Consider the following 19,881-nt stretch of genomic DNA (forward strand, 5'->3'; position numbering starts at 1 on the left):
AAGTGTTATTTTCCAAAAACTGTAGGGAGTAAATAATAGTTGAATCTATCCGAAAGGTATTAGCCAATTTTCACTAGCCATTCTAGCTTGTAAAATCTAAAGGTTAAGCCACCTTAGTGCTTAAGCTATGATTTTGTCCTTGGATTGTGGCCATCATTTAACCATGTGGGCCAAATCATGTTGGTAAAAATAGTTGCTCATGGGGTCCACTGGAGTATATTAGCAAGCTAGAAAATGGAAATTATGATGGCAAACACCCTCACCTAGACCAGTGGTGGTAGGAAGACAGTGATATTGCTAGGCATTTGCAAGGGAGGAGGGGGCCTAAAACATGTACCAGACATGTTTCTGTGTAAAGATAAAGAGGCAAGAGTTTAAGTCAAGTTTCTTCCCGATTTTAATTTTTTCAAGTGGTTTTGCTTTATCTCGTAAGGGCAGGAATAAATGTCATGTTGCAAATTTCGATCGGAACCATCATCATAAATTATAGGCTATAAGTGCTTTAAAAATACTATTCTTTCAACTATCTAAAGCATAAAGCACAACCCCACCACTTACATCCTTTCTGCAACAAAAGAAAAGAAAAAAAAGAAGAAGAAGAGGACACCCTTACACATGATCACAAAAAGAAGCCAATGAAGAAAAGGAGGATCACTCTGGGAGAGTGCATTGAATCTAGTAGTTGATGGGATTAGACCTAACTTCCTTACAGATACTTAGAATCAATTTAAAAAGAACTTGGGACCCTCCACAGGCTGCCTTACACAGTCAAATTATGTGAACATTGAAGGAAAGTTGAAGGGAAACACTGCATTTATATATCAATCTAGCTGGTGTACCAAGGGTCTGTCTGTTTATGCCGCGTGATTGACCATACAAACAAATATACACTAAGATTATGTTTGTTTTTGCGGTGGTACACAGAAACAAACGGATCCGTGTTGTCTGCAACTTAATTAAAAAGCTTACCTAGGGTTCACTTGCTCTACAATATACAATAGTAAGACATATAGGTCAAGGGAAAACTAAAGTAAAATCATTATTTCAAGATATAGTATTTTCAGGTCCAACACGCTTAGAAGAGTTGAAGTTTTGGCTCTCTATGTCTTGTCCAAGAGAGTGATCATGTGATAGAGATGGATTGTAAGAATACCATTTTGACCAAAAAAGATAATTAAAGAAGTTGATGAGACTTAGGACAGCTAGTAACCAATAGAAAAGGTCTAGCTTGTCTTTGTTTAGGTCATTGTCACTAAGCCAGCCACCACTAGAAGAGCTAGAGGTAATTTTGTTCACTAGAGAAACAAGGAGGGAGCTCAGGTAGAAGCCAAATGAGTATGAGCAATAAGTCATGGCAGTTAGAAAGGACTGCATCCCTTCCAAGGACTGTTTGTAGAAGAACTCTATAAGACCCACTGCAGTGAACATCTCTGAGAGACCAAAAATGAGAAATTGGGGAGCAATCCAAAATATGGACAACGTTTCCTGATAATCCAGAGCTGAGGTTCTTCTCTTCCTTTCAATTACTGCAGCTGAAACCATTGAAAATGTTGCGATAAAGAGTCCAACGCCAACCCTTTGCAGAGGAGTGATTCCAGAATCTTTCCCGGTGATTCTCCTAGCAAATGGTACAAAGGCAGTTTCATAGAGAGGGACAACAAAGATAAGCATGATGTAAGGGATGGATTGAAGTGAAGCTGGAGGGATTTTGAAGCTTTTTGTGATCCGTGTGTTCATAGCACTTCCTTGTTGAACAGAGAAAGTTTGAAGCTGTGCTAAAATAGTGTTGAAAATTATAGTGCAGGAAAATATGGGAATGACTGAGATAAGTATCTTCACTTGCTCCACTTGGGCCACTGTGCATAATCTCCAGGTACTCTCACTTGCCTCACTTCCATCTTGGACTCTGATACAGGCCTTATCCAGGAACCTGTACTAATTTGAAGAATTCAACCATTAAAAAAAATTACAATTAGACAGCTTAGACAATAATAAAAAAAGATATTTCTTTTTATAGTTTATATTTTAATAAATTTATTAAAAAATATTTTAAAAACATATTTATTTTATGTCATGTCAACTTTATCTTTTCAACATATAAAATCTATTTTTTTTAACTAAAATATTAGCCAAAAACAATGTAAAAGTCTCTACATATATATAGATCTACTTGATTAGGATAGACACTCAGTAATCAGTACTATTGTTGCATTGACATGATCAAATTAAAATGAGCAAAATTATCACAAATCAATGAAATTTTGAATTACAATTATAAAATCTTGATTTCATTTTTGGTATCCTACCTGAACTTTTCAGTATGAAGCAAGTTGCTGGCATCAGTTGACGTTGCTGGGACGTGGCTTGACACATTGTTGTGGCAGCCATGAAGCATCTGTGCGTTCGAGGGACAGATTTGCTTTCTTTTTGTTATTGCAGCAACAAAAACCTAATGAAGAGAATAGAAAATTAATCAAAGAATTAAAGGAGACAAACAATTGTAGACATATATTGAAAAATTAAAAATAACAAAGCAGGTAGATCATGGGCGGTGGCATGTATATGGTGATGCCAACTAGCTTTTTTTTTATTTTTTTTATTCAGGAATAAAAAACGAGGCGCAGGATGCGATGATCCTTGAATCAGATGTGTATCAAGGACATGGTGCATGAAGTCATAACATAGATCACTAAGCTGTATGCCCTTTATATTAAATAAAGCTAATTGTAATATTAAATATTAAGGATTAATGTTATTTTAATCAGGGAAAGGAAACCAGACATAGCCTTTGATTAGTCAAATTATATGCACTAGTTTAGTTCTATAGTCACAAAGATTGAATCTGAACCAAGAAAAGAAACAACAAATAAAACCTGAGCCACAGAAAAATTACAAAAGATGTTGAATTATCAGGCAAAAGGAAAATCTGATAGCAATTGGAGAGAAAGAAACTGGTGGATATATAGTTAATCAAAAGTAAAAAAAAAAAAAAAAACAACTTTTAATCTCCACACACACTTTTCTATTTTAAAGCAAGAGGGAGAGGGATGGACTTAGGTTCAGGTTAAGCTTAAATCAAAGGGGGGAAAAGAGTTAAGTAGGAAAAGCAGACTTGCATGCTTTTTGCTCACAACCCAGAGGTAAAAAGCCTTCCTAACTTGTAAAATTAAACATAAAAAGTCTATAAAGCATTCAAAGTTAAAGAAGTAAGGAAAATGAGATTACCTGAGCAAATGGAGTGAAGATACTTCCTTTAGGAGGCTTGTTCCTGTACGAAAATGAACCTGAAATCAAGCAAATCAATCCTACAGCCATGGCAGCAGCAGAGACTCCAAAACCAACATCCATTCCTGAATGGGTTTGGACCCAAACAAGAACTGTTAGGGCAATAAGCTCTCCAATGCAGAAAGCAAAATAGGCTACATTGAAGTAGGTGGAGAGCTTCTTGGATTGCTTGGGGTCTTCCTTCTTGAACTGGTCTGCCCCGTGAGAAATTATGTTTGGTTTTAGACATCCACTTCCTAGAGCCACCAAGTAGAGCGCCAAAAAGAATATCAAAGCCTTGTAGCCCTTGGCTTCCACACAGTCAACTCCATCAGATACCATATCACAGCTAGGTGGCCTCAACTGCGGGAGATGGGCTTGAACGGACAATAATATGAAACCCTGTAGCATGGGGGGGGGGGATTAATGGTGGTGAATACTTCGAAGAAGAATGATTGAATATTTTTCATGTGGGAATTTCTTAGCTCCTTCGGGGCCAGAAAACAATTATAGGAAAATAATAAAAAAGAATACAACATGGGGATTCTTCTAAATATATATATAAGAATGGAATGACGAGGATATTCAACTTATGCGGGATGTTCAATAGATTTCTTATTTACGGTAAGATTATTTTGAAGGATAATAAAATATAGGTGCCTCTATATTTCTAGACAGACAAAAGAATCTTAGATAGGCAACTTGTAGATAGTGTTTGAGTTTTAAAAGATTTAGACAGTACAAAATAAAAGATAATGTCGGAAGAAAAAAGGAGTACTTACAGAGAGCTCCACAAACCCAAAGATCAGCATGGTCCAAAAGCTCCCAAGGTAAGAATCTGAGAGGAACCCACCAAGGAGGGATAGGAGGAAGACAGTTCCTACGAAGTTCGTGACTATGTTCGCGGACTTTGACAAAGGAAAGTGCATGTCATTGAACACATATGTAATGAGATTGTTCCCAACAGCAGCAATTCCCATCATCTCAAAAGCCTGAAGCCCTGAATCATAATAGCAAACAATGAAAATGTCACTTTTTTCTAATGAAAATTCTGTCTTGTTTTTATGTATGATTATTGAACTGCTAAAAGAAACAAGAATATACAAACAGTATTAAAATAAAAGACAAGGAATACCACACCGAACCCTATAACAAAATCAATCATATAGCCTTGCCGAAACAAGGTTATATACTGTGGGGGAACCTAAAGACCATTAACCACTTCATAGTTTGTGAAACCTCACTGTTCCTCAGTTCTTACAGAGAAACGAGAGAGTTACAAACTAGGCATGCATGGAGACAAGCTCAATATTTTAAAAGATATATAGTGAGGAATTTTTATGATGTGTATAACTATTAACTAAGTACATATATATGCACAAAAATACACACTTAAAGGGAGGGTGAGAGGGGGGGAGAAAGAGGAGAGAGAGAGAGAGAGAGAGAGAGAAACCAAGAACGAAAACAGCGGCAGCCATTCCACCATGCTTAGACTTGCAGATTCTGCCTCTCCAATCAACAGACGTCTCCTCCACAGCACCAGACAAAGAATCTTGTTTAAACTTCATTCTTGTCTTCTCCACACTATTATCCATAGTTAATATTCTGTGTCTTAAAACTTCTCTGTTCTATCTAAAAATTAGTGATCTTTATATATCAATATACCTTGTCTATTAGACACAAGAAAGAAAAACACTACTTGACAAACTCCAAATCCAAGAAAAAAAAAATACTATTATATTATGCTGAAATCAATAAAAGCTTCTAGCTTATCTTCAAAGGGACTGCTTTTATGATTTTGAGACAAGCTAAGAAGATGGTTAGCCCCCATATTTATAATGTTATCCTTCATTTCCTCGCTGCCGATTTTTTTTCTCTTATCAGCACTCCTCGTCAACTGACTCACGAGCTAGTACTGCACTATAGTGGCATGGTCCCATGATTTGCTCAAAAACTTAGCTAAGCAAGAAGCCCCCCACAAACAATCCACAGTAACTAGCTAAGCATATAAACTAAAGTCTAGAAATTTCTTTCCACTAACCGTAGATTGGTGTGAAATTATCTGGGTACAATGGACCGTACATGTAGCCAAATACAAGCCAGACGCTCGTGAATCATTGCCAATGTAGTTAGTATGTCATCTCTTGAAGTGGCATACATGGGCCATATTTACCACCCAAGTGGAGCATTAGTTCCACTTACTTTGTGCTCTCTAATTGTGTTTTAAGAGAGTATGCCCAGCCATTTATATATTTTCAAGGTTTCAATTTGTGTCTATGAAATTTTCTTGATATTGAGGTCCAAAATCGAATGATATCTTATGGGTGCTCATTTACAGTAGCTAATAAAATTATCTCAACTTGCTTGTTTACTTATTTATTATTTGTCAGAAATTCATTGTGTTTGCTTCTGTTTCACAAATAGTGAATTTGAATTCCAATTTTTAAAGTGGTGCAAATGTGCAGGTAAATTATGAATGCATTGAATTTTTTCAGGTAAAAGTTGTGAACGACAAAAATTTATTAATATAAAATGGATTTCATTCTTTGTTGAGTAAAATCTCACGTTTACACGCAACACTACCGTAAAATTATCTAACACTAATAAAATTGCTCACAAAATATTTTACCGATATTTTTGGATTATTATAATAATAAAATATTTTGGTCAGAAATTCCTAATTATAATAGCAATGGAATTATTTTTGTCAATAAATACCAACAGAACCATCAACAAAATAAAATAATTAAAAAATAAAAAGATTTTTTTCTATGAATCCGTCGCCAAAACAACACGTCATCAATAACCAATAAGATTACTATCAATAATTTTATCGATAAATCTAAAAGTGTTATAACCAGTCACATCCATGTCCTCCCCCTCCCTTCTCTCTTCCTCCCCCTCCCTCTTCTCTTTTTTTCTTCACAAATCATAACAACAACCTCTCCCTTCTATTCTGACACAAATCTAAGTCTCATGATTATAAATTTCAGCCACCTAACATTTCATAGTGTCAACATTATGTCTTGGTAAAATTTTCTCCAAATATTCTTTATACCAAGAAAACAAACCTACTTATTTATATTTTAATTTAATATATTGTTGTTTTTTAGTATTTGTAATATAGTTTTATTGTATATTTTAGTGTTTGGCAACCTTTTCATAGAGATTTAAAGTTTGATTTCTATTTTAGGGTTTGTTTGTGATTTAGGTAAATTTAAATTTGTTTGTAATTTGATGTAATTGATTTTGATTTGATAACTTAGTTATGTTATAATGAAAGAAATTATGGGTTATGTCATAGCTCAATTTTTTACCATTTTTTTCATAGTTTTTTGAAAAAAATCCAAAAAATAGCAAAAAAACAAAATAAATAAATATATATATATATATATATATCTTTAATGAATTTGCGTTGTTTTTTGCATTTCAGAATCTTTTCAAAAGAATTAAAAATTCAAAAATTTACTTTCGATATGTTTAGTTTTTAAACGCTTATTTCAAAATCATTTATTTATTTTTCTTATTAAGTCGACGTTGACATTTTCATTTTCTTTTAAAAAAAATCAAAAAGAAAAAAATATTTGGACAAGAAGACCAAAAGTGAAAAACAAAAAGAAACTAAGGGACTAAAGTGATTTTGGATTGCTTGGTCACCATGTTTTTTTGGGGACCATGAAATTGGGGGAGGGGGGAATTATATTGCGTACAAATGGTGAGGGAGTCTCGCACACAAAAATAAGGGGGGATTTGAGAGGAGCATTATCCAAAAAACAAAAATGTTCAGTCCCTTTTAGGGATTGATTTGCAATAATAGTTGTAAAGTTCATGTTCCTTTTTTAATTTTAGTCCCTCAACCTTTTTTTCTCAGTTTTATCCCTTCACATTGACTTCATTTGGGATTTGACTTTGTATTTTTTTTTCAACTTGAAATAAAGATCTTACAATATCAAGGAAACTTTCTGGTACTCGGTTGAACTTGGTTTTGTGAAATAAAATATATTTTGGCTAATTTAAAACAATTTAGTATTAAGAGATCAAAATTGAACATAAAACAAATGTGGGGATTGAGATAAACAGGGAGGACAACTAGGCTGGCACATATGGGAAGCTTCCACCGTCTTTAGACGGCAGTCAAACACTAGCTTATAAGGTAGAGTTGGAAGCGCCTTGTCACCCTTTCTAATGGTTAGACGTGTGTATACGACATCATGACAGTTGGGTTCTAATAAACTTTTTTTTCTCTTCCCTCTTTTCTTTCTTAGCTTGCTTGCTTGTAAAATTTGAAAAGTGTCATATTAATTGTTAATTATATCAAATTTGATTCTTATTCTTTTGATTGCTCTTTATTTTTTTTAAAAAAATCCATTCCTTTGCAATTGATTTCATTTGATTTTTACATCAAATTTGATCCTCATTCATTTGATAGCTATTTTTTTATTCTTTTCTTAATTGATTTCTTTTTCAATTTCATCCCTAAGCATTTTGTTTCATTTTATTTTTATGTCAAATTTGGTCTTTATTCTTTTAATAGCTATCCTTTTAGATCTTTTTTAAAATTATTTTTTTTTCATTTCATCCTTCAAAACTAGGTTGGTTGGGAATTAGATTTCGTAATATTTTTTGTTGTGGTGATTTTAGTCTCATGTCATGGGTATGAAATGTTAACCCAAATTGACATCAATCTTTTTTTACATCATTTTTTTGTTATTTTATCCTTCAACATTGAGTTTGTTGAAGATTGAGATTCATGATTTTTTTTTGCTTTTCGTTTTACGATGTTATCTCAGTCTCATTACCTAGATCGCGTGTCCGACAAGTTTGCCTAAGTTAGCTCAAATCGTTTTTTAGGTTATTTTTCAACATTCAATATTTTCCAACTCCATGTTTCAACATTTTTTAAATATATAATTGAGCTTCAAATATTTTGTTGTTTTGCCTTATATAGGTTGTTCCATAGATTTTACGAGCTTATCTAGGTTTGCTAGTGTTTAATTTTTTTAAAGATCATTTAGTTGCCTTGTTTTTTTTTTCATCCTTTTATATTTGGATTTTTGAGAATTAAGAATCTTTATATTTTTTTATTGTTTTACTACGAGGATAATCCGGCCTTACAACTTAGATCATGATTGTGCCATGTTAACTCGGATTGGTTTTTTTTGTTATTTTTATCATGCTTTAACATTGAGTTTTTTTTTTTAATTAAGCTTTATGATTTTTTTCCTTTAGCAAGCATTTTTTTCTATGTATTATTCGTTATTACATTTTCTTTGTAAATTTGGTCTATTTAGTGTTGATTTTTTTTTATAATATAATTAATTAATGGAATCATTTTATTGAGCCCAATGAGGTTTATGACTTAAGTTGTACATTTTTTTTATTTGTTTAAAATACCCTAGCAGCCCCCGGACTTATCCTTTTTTTTTTTTTTTTTTTTTGTCTTTAAGAAATTCAAAAATTCAGCTTAACTCCTGACGAATCGCCGTGACACCTATTTATGAAACATGGCGTAGAGGATAATATGGACACGAGGCATGCAACAAGGAGCATCAATATAATGAACTTGAGTTGGATGTGGGAGCCTAATCCACTGTAATATGAAACAGAAGGTTCAATATTAGAAAAGAAATTTCCAAGATTGATTTGACAAAACATTGAACTTGAGACTGCATCACATGATTTTCTTCCGACCGTGTTTTGTTTTATATAGAGTGACCTGAACTCATATCTTCCCCAAAAATCATGAGGTGTAGTTTAATTAATCAAGTTCTAGATTTGTTTTATAAAAATTATTAGTTTGAGTTTTATAAATCTTAAGGTCATCGAAGATTTCTATAATCGTTAATTTTAGGGCCTGTGAAATTAGTTGAGGTGCTTACAAATTAACCCGGATATTCACATTAATAAAAAAAAATATCTTTATTTAATAATAATAATGATAATAATAGGCTTTAGTATTTATGATGCTAGTACGGTAGTTATTGATTATGATCCAAATTTGATAGATATTAAACGGTAATTGAGTTTTTGTATAGATGATTATTTTACTTTGGTATATGTATAATATAACAATAGATAAGATATGAATATTATTTAACTTGAAATTCCATTCAAATATATCCCTATATATATATATATATATTATTTTTTTAATAATAAATAATAATACTAAAATAAATATAAATATTAAGCTAGAATCGATTCAAAAAGAATTAATTTTTGTATAACTAATTACTTTACTTATGTAATGAATATTATCTTACTCGAAATTCAATCCAAACTTATTTTTATCTATACATATATCATTTTTTAATAATAAATAATAATCTTAGAATAAATATAGATATTAAACCCAATCAATTCAAATAGATGAGTTTTTATATAAATAATTACTTTACATTACATGGTATGTAAGAAATAAGATATGAATTATCAAACTTGATTTGAAATCTAATCCAAACTTATCTCTCGATATATCTAAATAAGAGTTGCTCATGGGCACCTTGTTCAGCATCCAACACAAGACACCTGTCCAGAAAGGATATGATGATGGGTCAACCTTTGACTCCTTAAAAAACTTTCGCGGACTACTTTAGCGAAGAAGTAATCTGTCCCATCGTTTGTATTGTATTCCAGAAGAGATTGCACCTCTTTTTTTTTTAATTTTTCTTTTCTTTTGAGATGGGGATGCACCCTCATAAGATTCGCAATAATTGTAGCCAATAATAAAATAAAATTAATTTTAAAAAATATAATTTAATTAGTTAGACTTTAAATTTATTTTTGTTAATACTTCGAGTACCATAAATTTCAGGATCATTAGATTCTAATTTAATTGTTAATTTTAGGGTCTCGAGAAATTAATCGAGGTGTATATAATCTGGATCGGATAAAATATGGACTAAAGACACGCAAAGTGGCAAAATCCCATGTGTGTGTATATATATATCAAATACTTTTCTAACTTCTTACTTGTAATAGTTATTTATTTAAATATCTTCTTACAGCTTTGATGAAAAATTCCATGTGTGTATATACTATGTATGTATGTATGTATGTATGTATGTATGAGTATATTGTAAAATTCATAAATTCATAATTTGTAAAATTCTTACAGTGCTAGGTATAGAAATCTAAGATCAATAGGTGAAAAGCAACTCATTTCACCATAGAAAGAGAGAATACAAATTACAACAATGGAGGAGAAGAAACACCTCTCTCTTCTCTCAATACCTGTGTAATTCTTTCTTACACTCTCATTCTCCATACTGCTTTGCTGTTTATTTTCTACCCTTACAATTAAGCTCTCTATTTCTAGGTGAAAATGAGGAACAAGCCACCCATGTTTTTAGCAAATAATGGCAGCCACCTCCTCTGCATTTCCTGCACATTTCTAGCTATCATGGCTACCATCTTCGACATCTTTATACAACCATCTTTGATCTTAGCTTTCATTCATGACTTGGCTTTCCATGCAACCATGCATGCATCCTTTTACTTGAGCCATTTATATCCACACTCTTAACAATATCCTGCTGTAGACAAATGACAAACTCCCACTTGATTTGAGTGGTTCGTCTTCCAAGCTCATGTTCGTGTGATATATGACAATCTTACAAGAAACGAGTGTTCGATTTTATCAGGAGCTCGCTGATCTTACAAGAACCTACTCATCCAGGAGTCTGTGTGCCTGTCCTCTACTCCAACATAAGTGTGGTGACTTGCTCCTTCATGAGTCAACACCGTTCTTCATCAAAAAGTCCAACTAGCTTTCCATTGTTATCATGGGGCAAGCTATGAAAGTCAATATGCACTTCTCTTCATACCGTTGAGTGTTAAAATTCATTCAAGAGCTCATCATTTCAAGAACTCACACAAGATTCTACGCACTCAATAGCCTATGCATGCCCTCTGCTCCTACCTAAGAGCCTATCATACTTACTTTATAAGTCTCTTCACTTTATCATTAGGACAACTCCATGAAAGTCAATCGGCTTTTATCTCCATACTCGTCTTAGCCAATAATAAATACTTGGCGAGGCAATCACTTATTGTATCCACTTGTGTTTAGCGGTAACATCGACTCAGTAAGTATTTGTACTTAGGCTCTCACTCAGTCCTCAAAATATGGCATGTTTTAATTTCTCAATTAACGTGTACCACTTATTTTTCAACATCTTCTTTTACCTGGGTCTCAAAATCTGGCATACGTTACTCTCTTTTTTCTTCAATTAACGTGTACCACTTCTTCTTCTTCTTCTTCAATAAAATACCCTAAAATTAGCTCAACAATTAGACACACAATTGCATCAAGAATGATCCAATTATCTCAAAATGAGTTTAAAATCATCTGAATACCATTTCAAGCGGCTCTGATTTATTCAAAACAAATTTGGCCTAATGGATGACTCATATCAAACAACAAATCTTGTTGTATGTAGGATTAACCATACCGGATCTCTACCCTCAGCTTGCATGGTGGCCCGACTCAGTTCAACTTCCTCTGCATTTCTTTATAGAGAGTGTAGGAAGATGTGGCTTCATTCGTGCTCTGTTTTGCGTGTACTTTTCATAGATGATAATGCTTACCCTAATGGTAATGGCGACTCCATTTGTAATTGTTAGGGTGAGATGTTTGATTGTCGACGATTATTTGGCAATAGAAATGGAAGGAAAGATTTACTTTAATGGGATTGAAGGTTTCAACTTGAAGGGAAATGATCCCAACTCACGTGAACAACAATTTTAAATTGGAATATTAATCTTCTTAAATAAAAATCAGTTTATAGATGGATAGATAATTTTAAATTGGAATAATCACGCATTAAAGAACAGCGAAGTATTAAACTCGGGAATAATGACAAGTAAACGGCTAAAGCATTGTTAAAGGATGGGGAAATTGAAAACCTACATGATTAAAAATATTAAAGAAATTGGAGAAATTGTTTTTGGTTTTTACCCGGGTATCTTCATACCCTTTTAAAAAATAAGACTAGTTTCGTTCAGAATTTATGATTATTTCTTCTAATAAATACGATTCTTAAGTATCAAACTTGTATTTTCATTTTTATAAAATATAATAATGTCTTAAAACTAATACTTTATTGATGTATTGATGACGAAATAAAAGAAATGACTCGAGGATATTCAAGACTGTTCTTATATTTTAATTATGCAATTAATTCATTGATAAAATGATATTTCTTCAATATATCCTTTTAACTATGATTTTCATTCGAATTAATAGAAAAAGTTGAGTGGCTTGTGCATTACATCACTTTAGTACTGTCAGATGAAGAAAATAAAAGTAATTATAGCCTGTTAGATAATTATTACTTTAACCATAGAAATACAAGGACACTTATTAGAAATACAAGGACAGTTAAGTAATTTCCTCATAAATATTTGGAATTATGATTACATAGTGTACGTTCGAGAGAAAATGAGGGAGGAAAAAAGAGGGGGAAAATAAAGCATTTGCATTTTAGTTCTTTTATTTGAATAAGAGTAGAGAGTGGAGGGAAGGAGAGTGGAGAAAAAAATCAATTATTTTTTATTTAAAACATATATATATATATATATATATATATATATATATATATATATATATATATATATATATATATATATTATTTTGTTGATTTTCTCTTCTATTTCTCTGTAAAAGAAGCGGTTGAGAAATGTGGGTCATCATTGATGTATGAATTTGTTTATGCAAAATTTAGTTTTAAAAATACATTTTACTTAGAAAATATTAAATTAAATTTTTTTTGTGTACTTTTTAATTATTTAATGTAATAATATTAAAAATTAAAAACAAATATTATATTTTTAATTAAAAAATAATTTTAAAAAGAAATCATTCTTTATAATACAAAATACATAATAAATCTATCATAACATATCATTAAAACCACATTTCAAACTATGAAAAATTAGATAGTATTTGAAAACGTAATTGAAATCATGTTTTTTAAAATTTTAATTTTTTTTATTTAAAATTAATTTTTTTTATATTTTTAAATTTTTTTAATATGTTAACATTAAAAATATTATTTTTAATATATTTAAAAAAATATATTTTAAACTGCAATTATTATCCATCTCCCGACCATCCCTTTACTAATAGAAATGTAACCATCATATCCTTTCCCTTGAGGAGTGAACCTATCCAATATTTGTCATTTTACGTTACAGTCATGGACCAACCTATTGACATAAAGCCTGTAAATGCTTTTTAGGTATAATGTTTGGATAGGGCAAGCACAGCATATATAGTACTGGGCAACAAATTAATGTGCGACTACTGTAAACAACAGTAGCCTTCAATCAGTGAAGGTGCCAAGACTCGTCCACCTGTAAGAAGCCACGTAGAGTCTGTCATTGTGGAAAATCAAGCTTCGGTTCTTTTTAACAAAGCCACGACAGTTCATGGGATAGTGGCAGACATTGAATAGGTAGTTGTCGTGAACACCGGGTGTGGTGCCCGTTATACTCGCCGTTTTGAACGCCACTTCGTGGCCCTGTCCCTGAGACCTATGCAAAAGCGTCTGTATAGGTCATAACCCGTAGGGTGCCTCGTGGTGGTATATCCTTCGATTTAATTATATTCCACAGAGCTACACAGCGACCGATTTGTTTTTTTACACTTAAATCTCATGATATTTTACACATTATTACAAAAAGTATAATTATTTTTAGTGAGAATATATTTTCAATAAAATAAAAATAAAATGTTTAGACTTTTTGGAAGTAGATCTATAATTTGCAGCTATCTCTCTTTTTTCTTGCAACGCCATTTTTTATATAAAAAAATTATTGCAAATTTGCAGTAAAAATTTGAGTTTTTAGTGTTAGTGTTATGAAATCATAAAAATTACATATTTACCCAATTCTATTTATTTTCTATATTAAATATATACATAATTATTTACACTTTTTATGTACAATAATGAATATTTTACCTTGTTATATATAGGCTATATATGATATGAAGTATGTAAATAAGTTAATTCTTATAGGACTTTAAAGTTGAAATAAATATGTGTATAAAAGCTATACTAAATTAATATGATATTCCCTCTATAATATAATAATATGGATTTTCATTTTAATGTAGCAAATAAAAGTTTTATAATAAATTTATGTTCTTAATCATCATTTTAATTTAAGGAATGCAACAATATATCTATTTACAAAAGAACTTCATTGTTTATCATCAAATATTTTAATTGTTTTATTTTACGGTACCACATAACACAATTAATTAAGTATGAGGTAATATATCTTATTTTAATGGAAAAAATGAAATTGTGTTGGGAGAAAGAAGAGAGAAAAATATAGATAAAAAAATACTAGTTGTGAAGGATGACTAGCAGAGCATAAGAGTTTCTTTAGCTTCAAAATGGTAGAAATTTATGGAGACAAAATCTTGCAAAAGAGAGTAAAAGGGATACCAACCATTGAGTGAAACTTCAAATGTATAAACCTTCTCTAAATTAGTAGGTGATGTTTATAAGACACACCTATAACTTTTCCTTGCATATTTTAATGATGTTTTGAATTTATTTTTGTATTACATTGTGTTGAGATAAGATTTTGACGAATGCATAAAAATAATGTTTTTCTTAACTCAATTCTAATTTGAGTTTGTTATTAATATTACTGGATGCAAAAAAAAAATATGTTTGTGATTATATTTTTTTGGAATGAAATAGTTTTGGAACCTACCAAAAGTGGCAATGTGCTTTTAATGTTTGCTTTGATACATGTTCTTGGTTTATGGGTTTGTGTGAGTTTTATTGAATATTAAAATGCTATTTTTGAACACTAAATTATTAAATATACTTACTGTTATAATTTGAAAGTTTTGAGAATTGAAATATTAGGCATGATTTTGATGATTTAGTGTTGTTTGTTGTTCATGTTAGTTCAATCATGTGTAACAATGTTAATGTGATTTTTTGAACCAAAAAAGCTTGGTTTTTGGGCTTGCAAGGCAAAATTTTGAGTTCGACAATAGTTGGGGTATTTCTGGGCAATTCTAGGTTCTTGCTCTTCATGTTTTTGAAAAGAACAATATCTTTGTTACATGATTTGGACCAGTTTTGGTCCGATTCTTTGCACCAACAATTTTGTGAGACTTGATTAATCAATAATCAAGGGTTAACTTACATCAATAACTATTTTTTCTGAGTTTTAATCCTAGGATTTTATTTTTGCACCAAAATCTATTTTGATCAAATCATGATTATTGATTGATAATGAATGATATTTGATGCTTAATTATTGTTCATTGATCGATTTTCAACTTGCCTATATCATTGGATTGTTCATATCTGGTCTGGATTTTGATTCATGTTTACTAGGCTTATAATTCATGTTCTTGAGTTTTTTGGGTTTTGATCAGTTTTTGAAATAAAAAATTCATGTTTTGCAAGTTTGATATGTTATATGTTTTAATTTTTTTTAGTTTTGAATTTTTTTTTGTCATACTAGTCTTTTTATTTTGGTTTATGGTCGAACCAAAGATTTTGAGTCAACCTGATCGAGTCAAGTTCGGGTTAGTTGGGTGGGGTCTTGTTTAGTTTTCATCTTTTTTATAAAGAATTTTTTTTTACTTAAGGGTATGTTTGGCGAACATACTTTTAAGTCTATTGTGGCAATTTTATTTAAACAAAAAAATGATTTCTTACCAAACAAAGCCTTATAAAAATAATATAAAAAATATTTTACAACAATGATCTTTTTTTTGCAAATGACCAAATATATATATATATATATATATATATATATATATATATATATATATATATATGAGCATGTCTTAAAATTTTTTAAAAAATCAAAAAATATAAAAAAGTATTGCATGGATTTTAGCCTATATTTCAAAAAATAAAAAAATATTTTTTTTGTAAAATCTGTTACTCACTTTTAATATGAGGATAAAAAAACTTATATGATATTAATATCCAACATATTATTTGGAGTAATATGACTCATTCACTTTTGATATAAAGATAAAAAAATCTATAAGGGATTTTTTTATCTGAAATATTAAGGATGACACAAAAGTACTCAAAATTCAAGTTTGTTGAAAAGAAACCTCAACAATAATTAGGGATATTTCAATTTATATCTTATGATATAAGAGTCATAGACATTGAAATACCAAAAGGTGAAATTTCAATAATTACCAAATCTCTTTGGATTTCTAACTTTAGCCTCTTCACAACACATAAGTTGTGAATGAGCTTGCTTTCTTTTGATATCTTTTTAATCTTGAATCTTTTAAATCAAGTTCTTGATATAAAAAATCAGAATTTGTTCATCGTAACAAACTCGACATAACAGGCTGATAGAATTAAGAAACACCATCAGATCATAGCAACCACAAACAAAGAAAAACGACGCAGCTTATCTCATGTAAGGCGTACTAAGGATGCTAATACATTTCCTTTACACAACCAGTCTCTTGCCTAGAATCTCTAAAGACTAGTAAGGATTTCTAGTAACCATAATATTAGATAACGAATTTTTATTCCACTAAAAACCTCTCAACTCACCCGGGAAGGGGTGTCACAACATCGCGCTCTCGAGAAGATATGACAACTGTTATCAACTGTTATGCCCTTAGGAGATGAAAAATTGTTCCATTTGTTACAATGGTTTCTAAACTTTTAAACTCTTTTCACTTTCACCTTTACCTCTTTTATTATATAATCTTCCTTTCGAAATCAATTTTTTTACTGTAAAATTCAACAAAAGGTGCAACATAGTAAAACAGTTAATTCAATACAATAAATACAACATAGGCCAAAGAGGTTGCAGAACACAAAGAGAATTCTCATATATTGAAGTTAATGTTTGGTTGAAATTCGATTTGCTTGAAAAATAAGGCATTGATCTTTTTTAAAAAAATTGTTTTGCTTTGAGTGTAAACAATCCATCTCTAATTTATTGAAAATATAATTGTTTTGAAGGTAGTTGTTAGTTAGTAATTATCATTCTCGGTAATGCTATTGTTGTTGTAGTACAATATAGTAATAGTAATAGTAACCCTTCCTAATTAAATAAAAGAAATTAATCATGTCCCTTCGTTGGAAACAATCGAGGGTCCACATATTCCTCATCAATACACATATGATACAGTTTGAAAAATATACAAGGTATGAGATGATGATCATCATGATGATGAACTCCAAGTAATTAGGCTTAGTTTATGCCCTCTTTAGTATCCTTGGAGAGTATACGAGAGGAAGGTAACCGCTATAGTTTAAAGTGTTTTTTTTTTTAATTTAAAAAAATTATTTTTGATATTAGTATATCAAAATGATCGAATAATATTAAAAAAATTAATTAAAAAATTTAAATTTTTAAAAAATACAGTTTCAATCGTATTACCGAATACCTCATTGATCATTCAAATTACTAGTTCCATACCCTTTTCCTTTGAATCGATTGCCTTTTCCTTTTGAGTAAATTTGGATATAAAGAATTATCCTGAAGTCTTGGCATTGATGTTTGGTAGAGAAGTACTAGTAGAGTTGACCTTTCCTGCTATTGAGTTCTCCTTTGAATAATATTTCGTGGAGCCTATCACGTTCATGATTCCTCAAATTTCTCTAGCATAAGTCAACCCTTGTTTGATTTCAAAATCACACTATTCTCTCCCTCTTTCACTCACTCCAATAAACAAAATCATCGGCTCTTGAGTGTGTAAAGTGAAGAAGAGGAGACCATCCACTTGGCTGAAATCTGAAAAAAAGAGAGTAAAAATACATATTAATGGAACCGACCAAAGCTATCAGATCTCTCTTACAACTTCTTTTAATTGTTTATGTAAACAGCTTTACTAAACTTCTTCTCAAAAGGTCAAAAGAAATAAGGATTAGTTGGTGGGCTCAAAAGAAAATTGGAGTAGTGGTGAAGGTAGTTGATCACACGAAATCTTCCCCTTTTTGTCATCCTTTTGGGCACCTTAATTTCTTTTTTATTCACTTAATCACTTCAAATCTTCCTTCCAAAACATTGTTCTTGGTGTGTGTGTGTGTTTATATATATATATATATATATATATAAGAACAATGTTTTGGAAGGAAGATTTGAAGTGATTAAGTGATATATACACCAAGAACAATGTTTTGGAAGGAAGATTTGAAGTGATTAAGTGATATATATATATATATATATATATCTTAATGCTAAGGGTATATCTTGGATAAATTTAGCTAAATATTTTTGTTACTATTATTTTATTAAAATCATATGCGAAATTTCAAGATATTGGTTTGGTAACTAAGAGGTGAGCTCTCTTGAAGTTAGTATTTTAAAAAATTATTATATTCTTTCCAATGCATATATAAACCAGTATAATTGTGTATTCTTAAAATTATCCGGGTGGAAACTTAACTTTAATTATACTTATATTAATCCGAGAATACCCTTTTTAAAAAGAAGAAGAAGAAGAAGAAATGGCGAGGATCAATGGGCACATAGCTAGAAAAGTCTTCTTGATAGACATCATTTGCTCTGAACTATGACGTGATTAATTACTAAACTCTTTTTTATTTTATTAATTGTTTTATTAAAAAATCAACACAGCTGATATCGATTGTTTTTTAAAATATATTTTATTTTAAAATAAAATATTATTTTTTAATATTTGCTTTTGACTTTAACACATTTAAACAATATAAAAACATAAAAAATATTAATTTTAAATCAAGAAAAAATTCTCTTAGCATTGAGTTTGCACTGGAGCATTCCACTTCATGCTATTACTCAACAAAACATCAATAGTGCAGTCAATATGTCTCTTCCTGGTTGGTTTCAGCATTTGGCAATGCTCGTTATTAGGAAAAAGGCATAGATCCTTCACCGCCGGATTGCTTTCGGAGAACAAAACCAATGAGCACATGCTTCCGCCACAAGATGTCAAACAGCGCACTGATGGTCCGCATGACAGCGGCCATACCAAAAAATTTCAATCCAAAAATTATGTTTAGGAGACAGTATGTTTTTTTTTTAAAGAAGTAAGAAAAATTATTTTATCTAGTTGAAAGCTAGCACTTATATTATTGAGATTCTCATATATTTTTTTTCAAAGGAGGAGTTTTTCTAGTTTATCTATCTCAATAAAATCTATGATTGGTTCTAACTCTTTTTTTTTCAACCAAGCTCTTCTATAGCCTAATTAAAAGATATTAGGCTTGAAACTATGATAAAAATATAACATTTAGAAATAGGGGATTAAAATATAAAACACGAAAAAAAATTATTGTTAACCACACATTAATTACAAATTTTATTTTGGTCCAAAAATTTACTTTCTTTATTTTTCACTCTAATAGTTAAAGAGAGTAGATAGAAACTTTCAAAAATAATAAGGAGAGAGAAAGTGATCGATTAACATCAATTTTGGCCATGAAAAAAGTCGATCTTGTTGTTAAAGAGTTTTATTTGACGAGAGGAATTACATTATAGTGTTCTTTGGCCTTCCCCTTAAAATGGTAGGCCTAGGCTCGAGAAGTTTTGTCATAACCCAATTTGTTACCCCTTATTTTTTGAAAAACAAATAGAAAAAACAAAAAAAATATTTCTATTTAATAAACTTTG

General features: G+C 30.7%; 1 protein-coding gene across 1 annotated transcript; it reads right to left on the bottom strand.

The window, feature by feature from the left end:
• Positions 1–498: 498 nt before the first annotated feature.
• On the bottom strand, positions 499–5,076 carry LOC18108400 (protein NRT1/ PTR FAMILY 4.4). Its single transcript, XM_006371309.3, has 5 exons — positions 4,718–5,076; positions 4,047–4,264; positions 3,226–3,666; positions 2,307–2,449; positions 499–1,930 (listed from the first exon to the last, which is right to left on the bottom strand). The coding sequence occupies exons 1-5, from the start codon at positions 4,857–4,859 to the stop codon at positions 1,045–1,047; spliced, it is 1,830 nt and encodes a 609-aa protein (XP_006371371.2). The 5' UTR covers positions 4,860–5,076; the 3' UTR covers positions 499–1,044.
• Positions 5,077–19,881: the final 14,805 nt, after the last annotated feature.

This window comes from Populus trichocarpa, chromosome 19 (assembly GCF_000002775.5).
Source record: "Populus trichocarpa isolate Nisqually-1 chromosome 19, P.trichocarpa_v4.1, whole genome shotgun sequence".
Classification (NCBI taxonomy): domain Eukaryota; kingdom Viridiplantae; phylum Streptophyta; class Magnoliopsida; order Malpighiales; family Salicaceae; genus Populus; species Populus trichocarpa.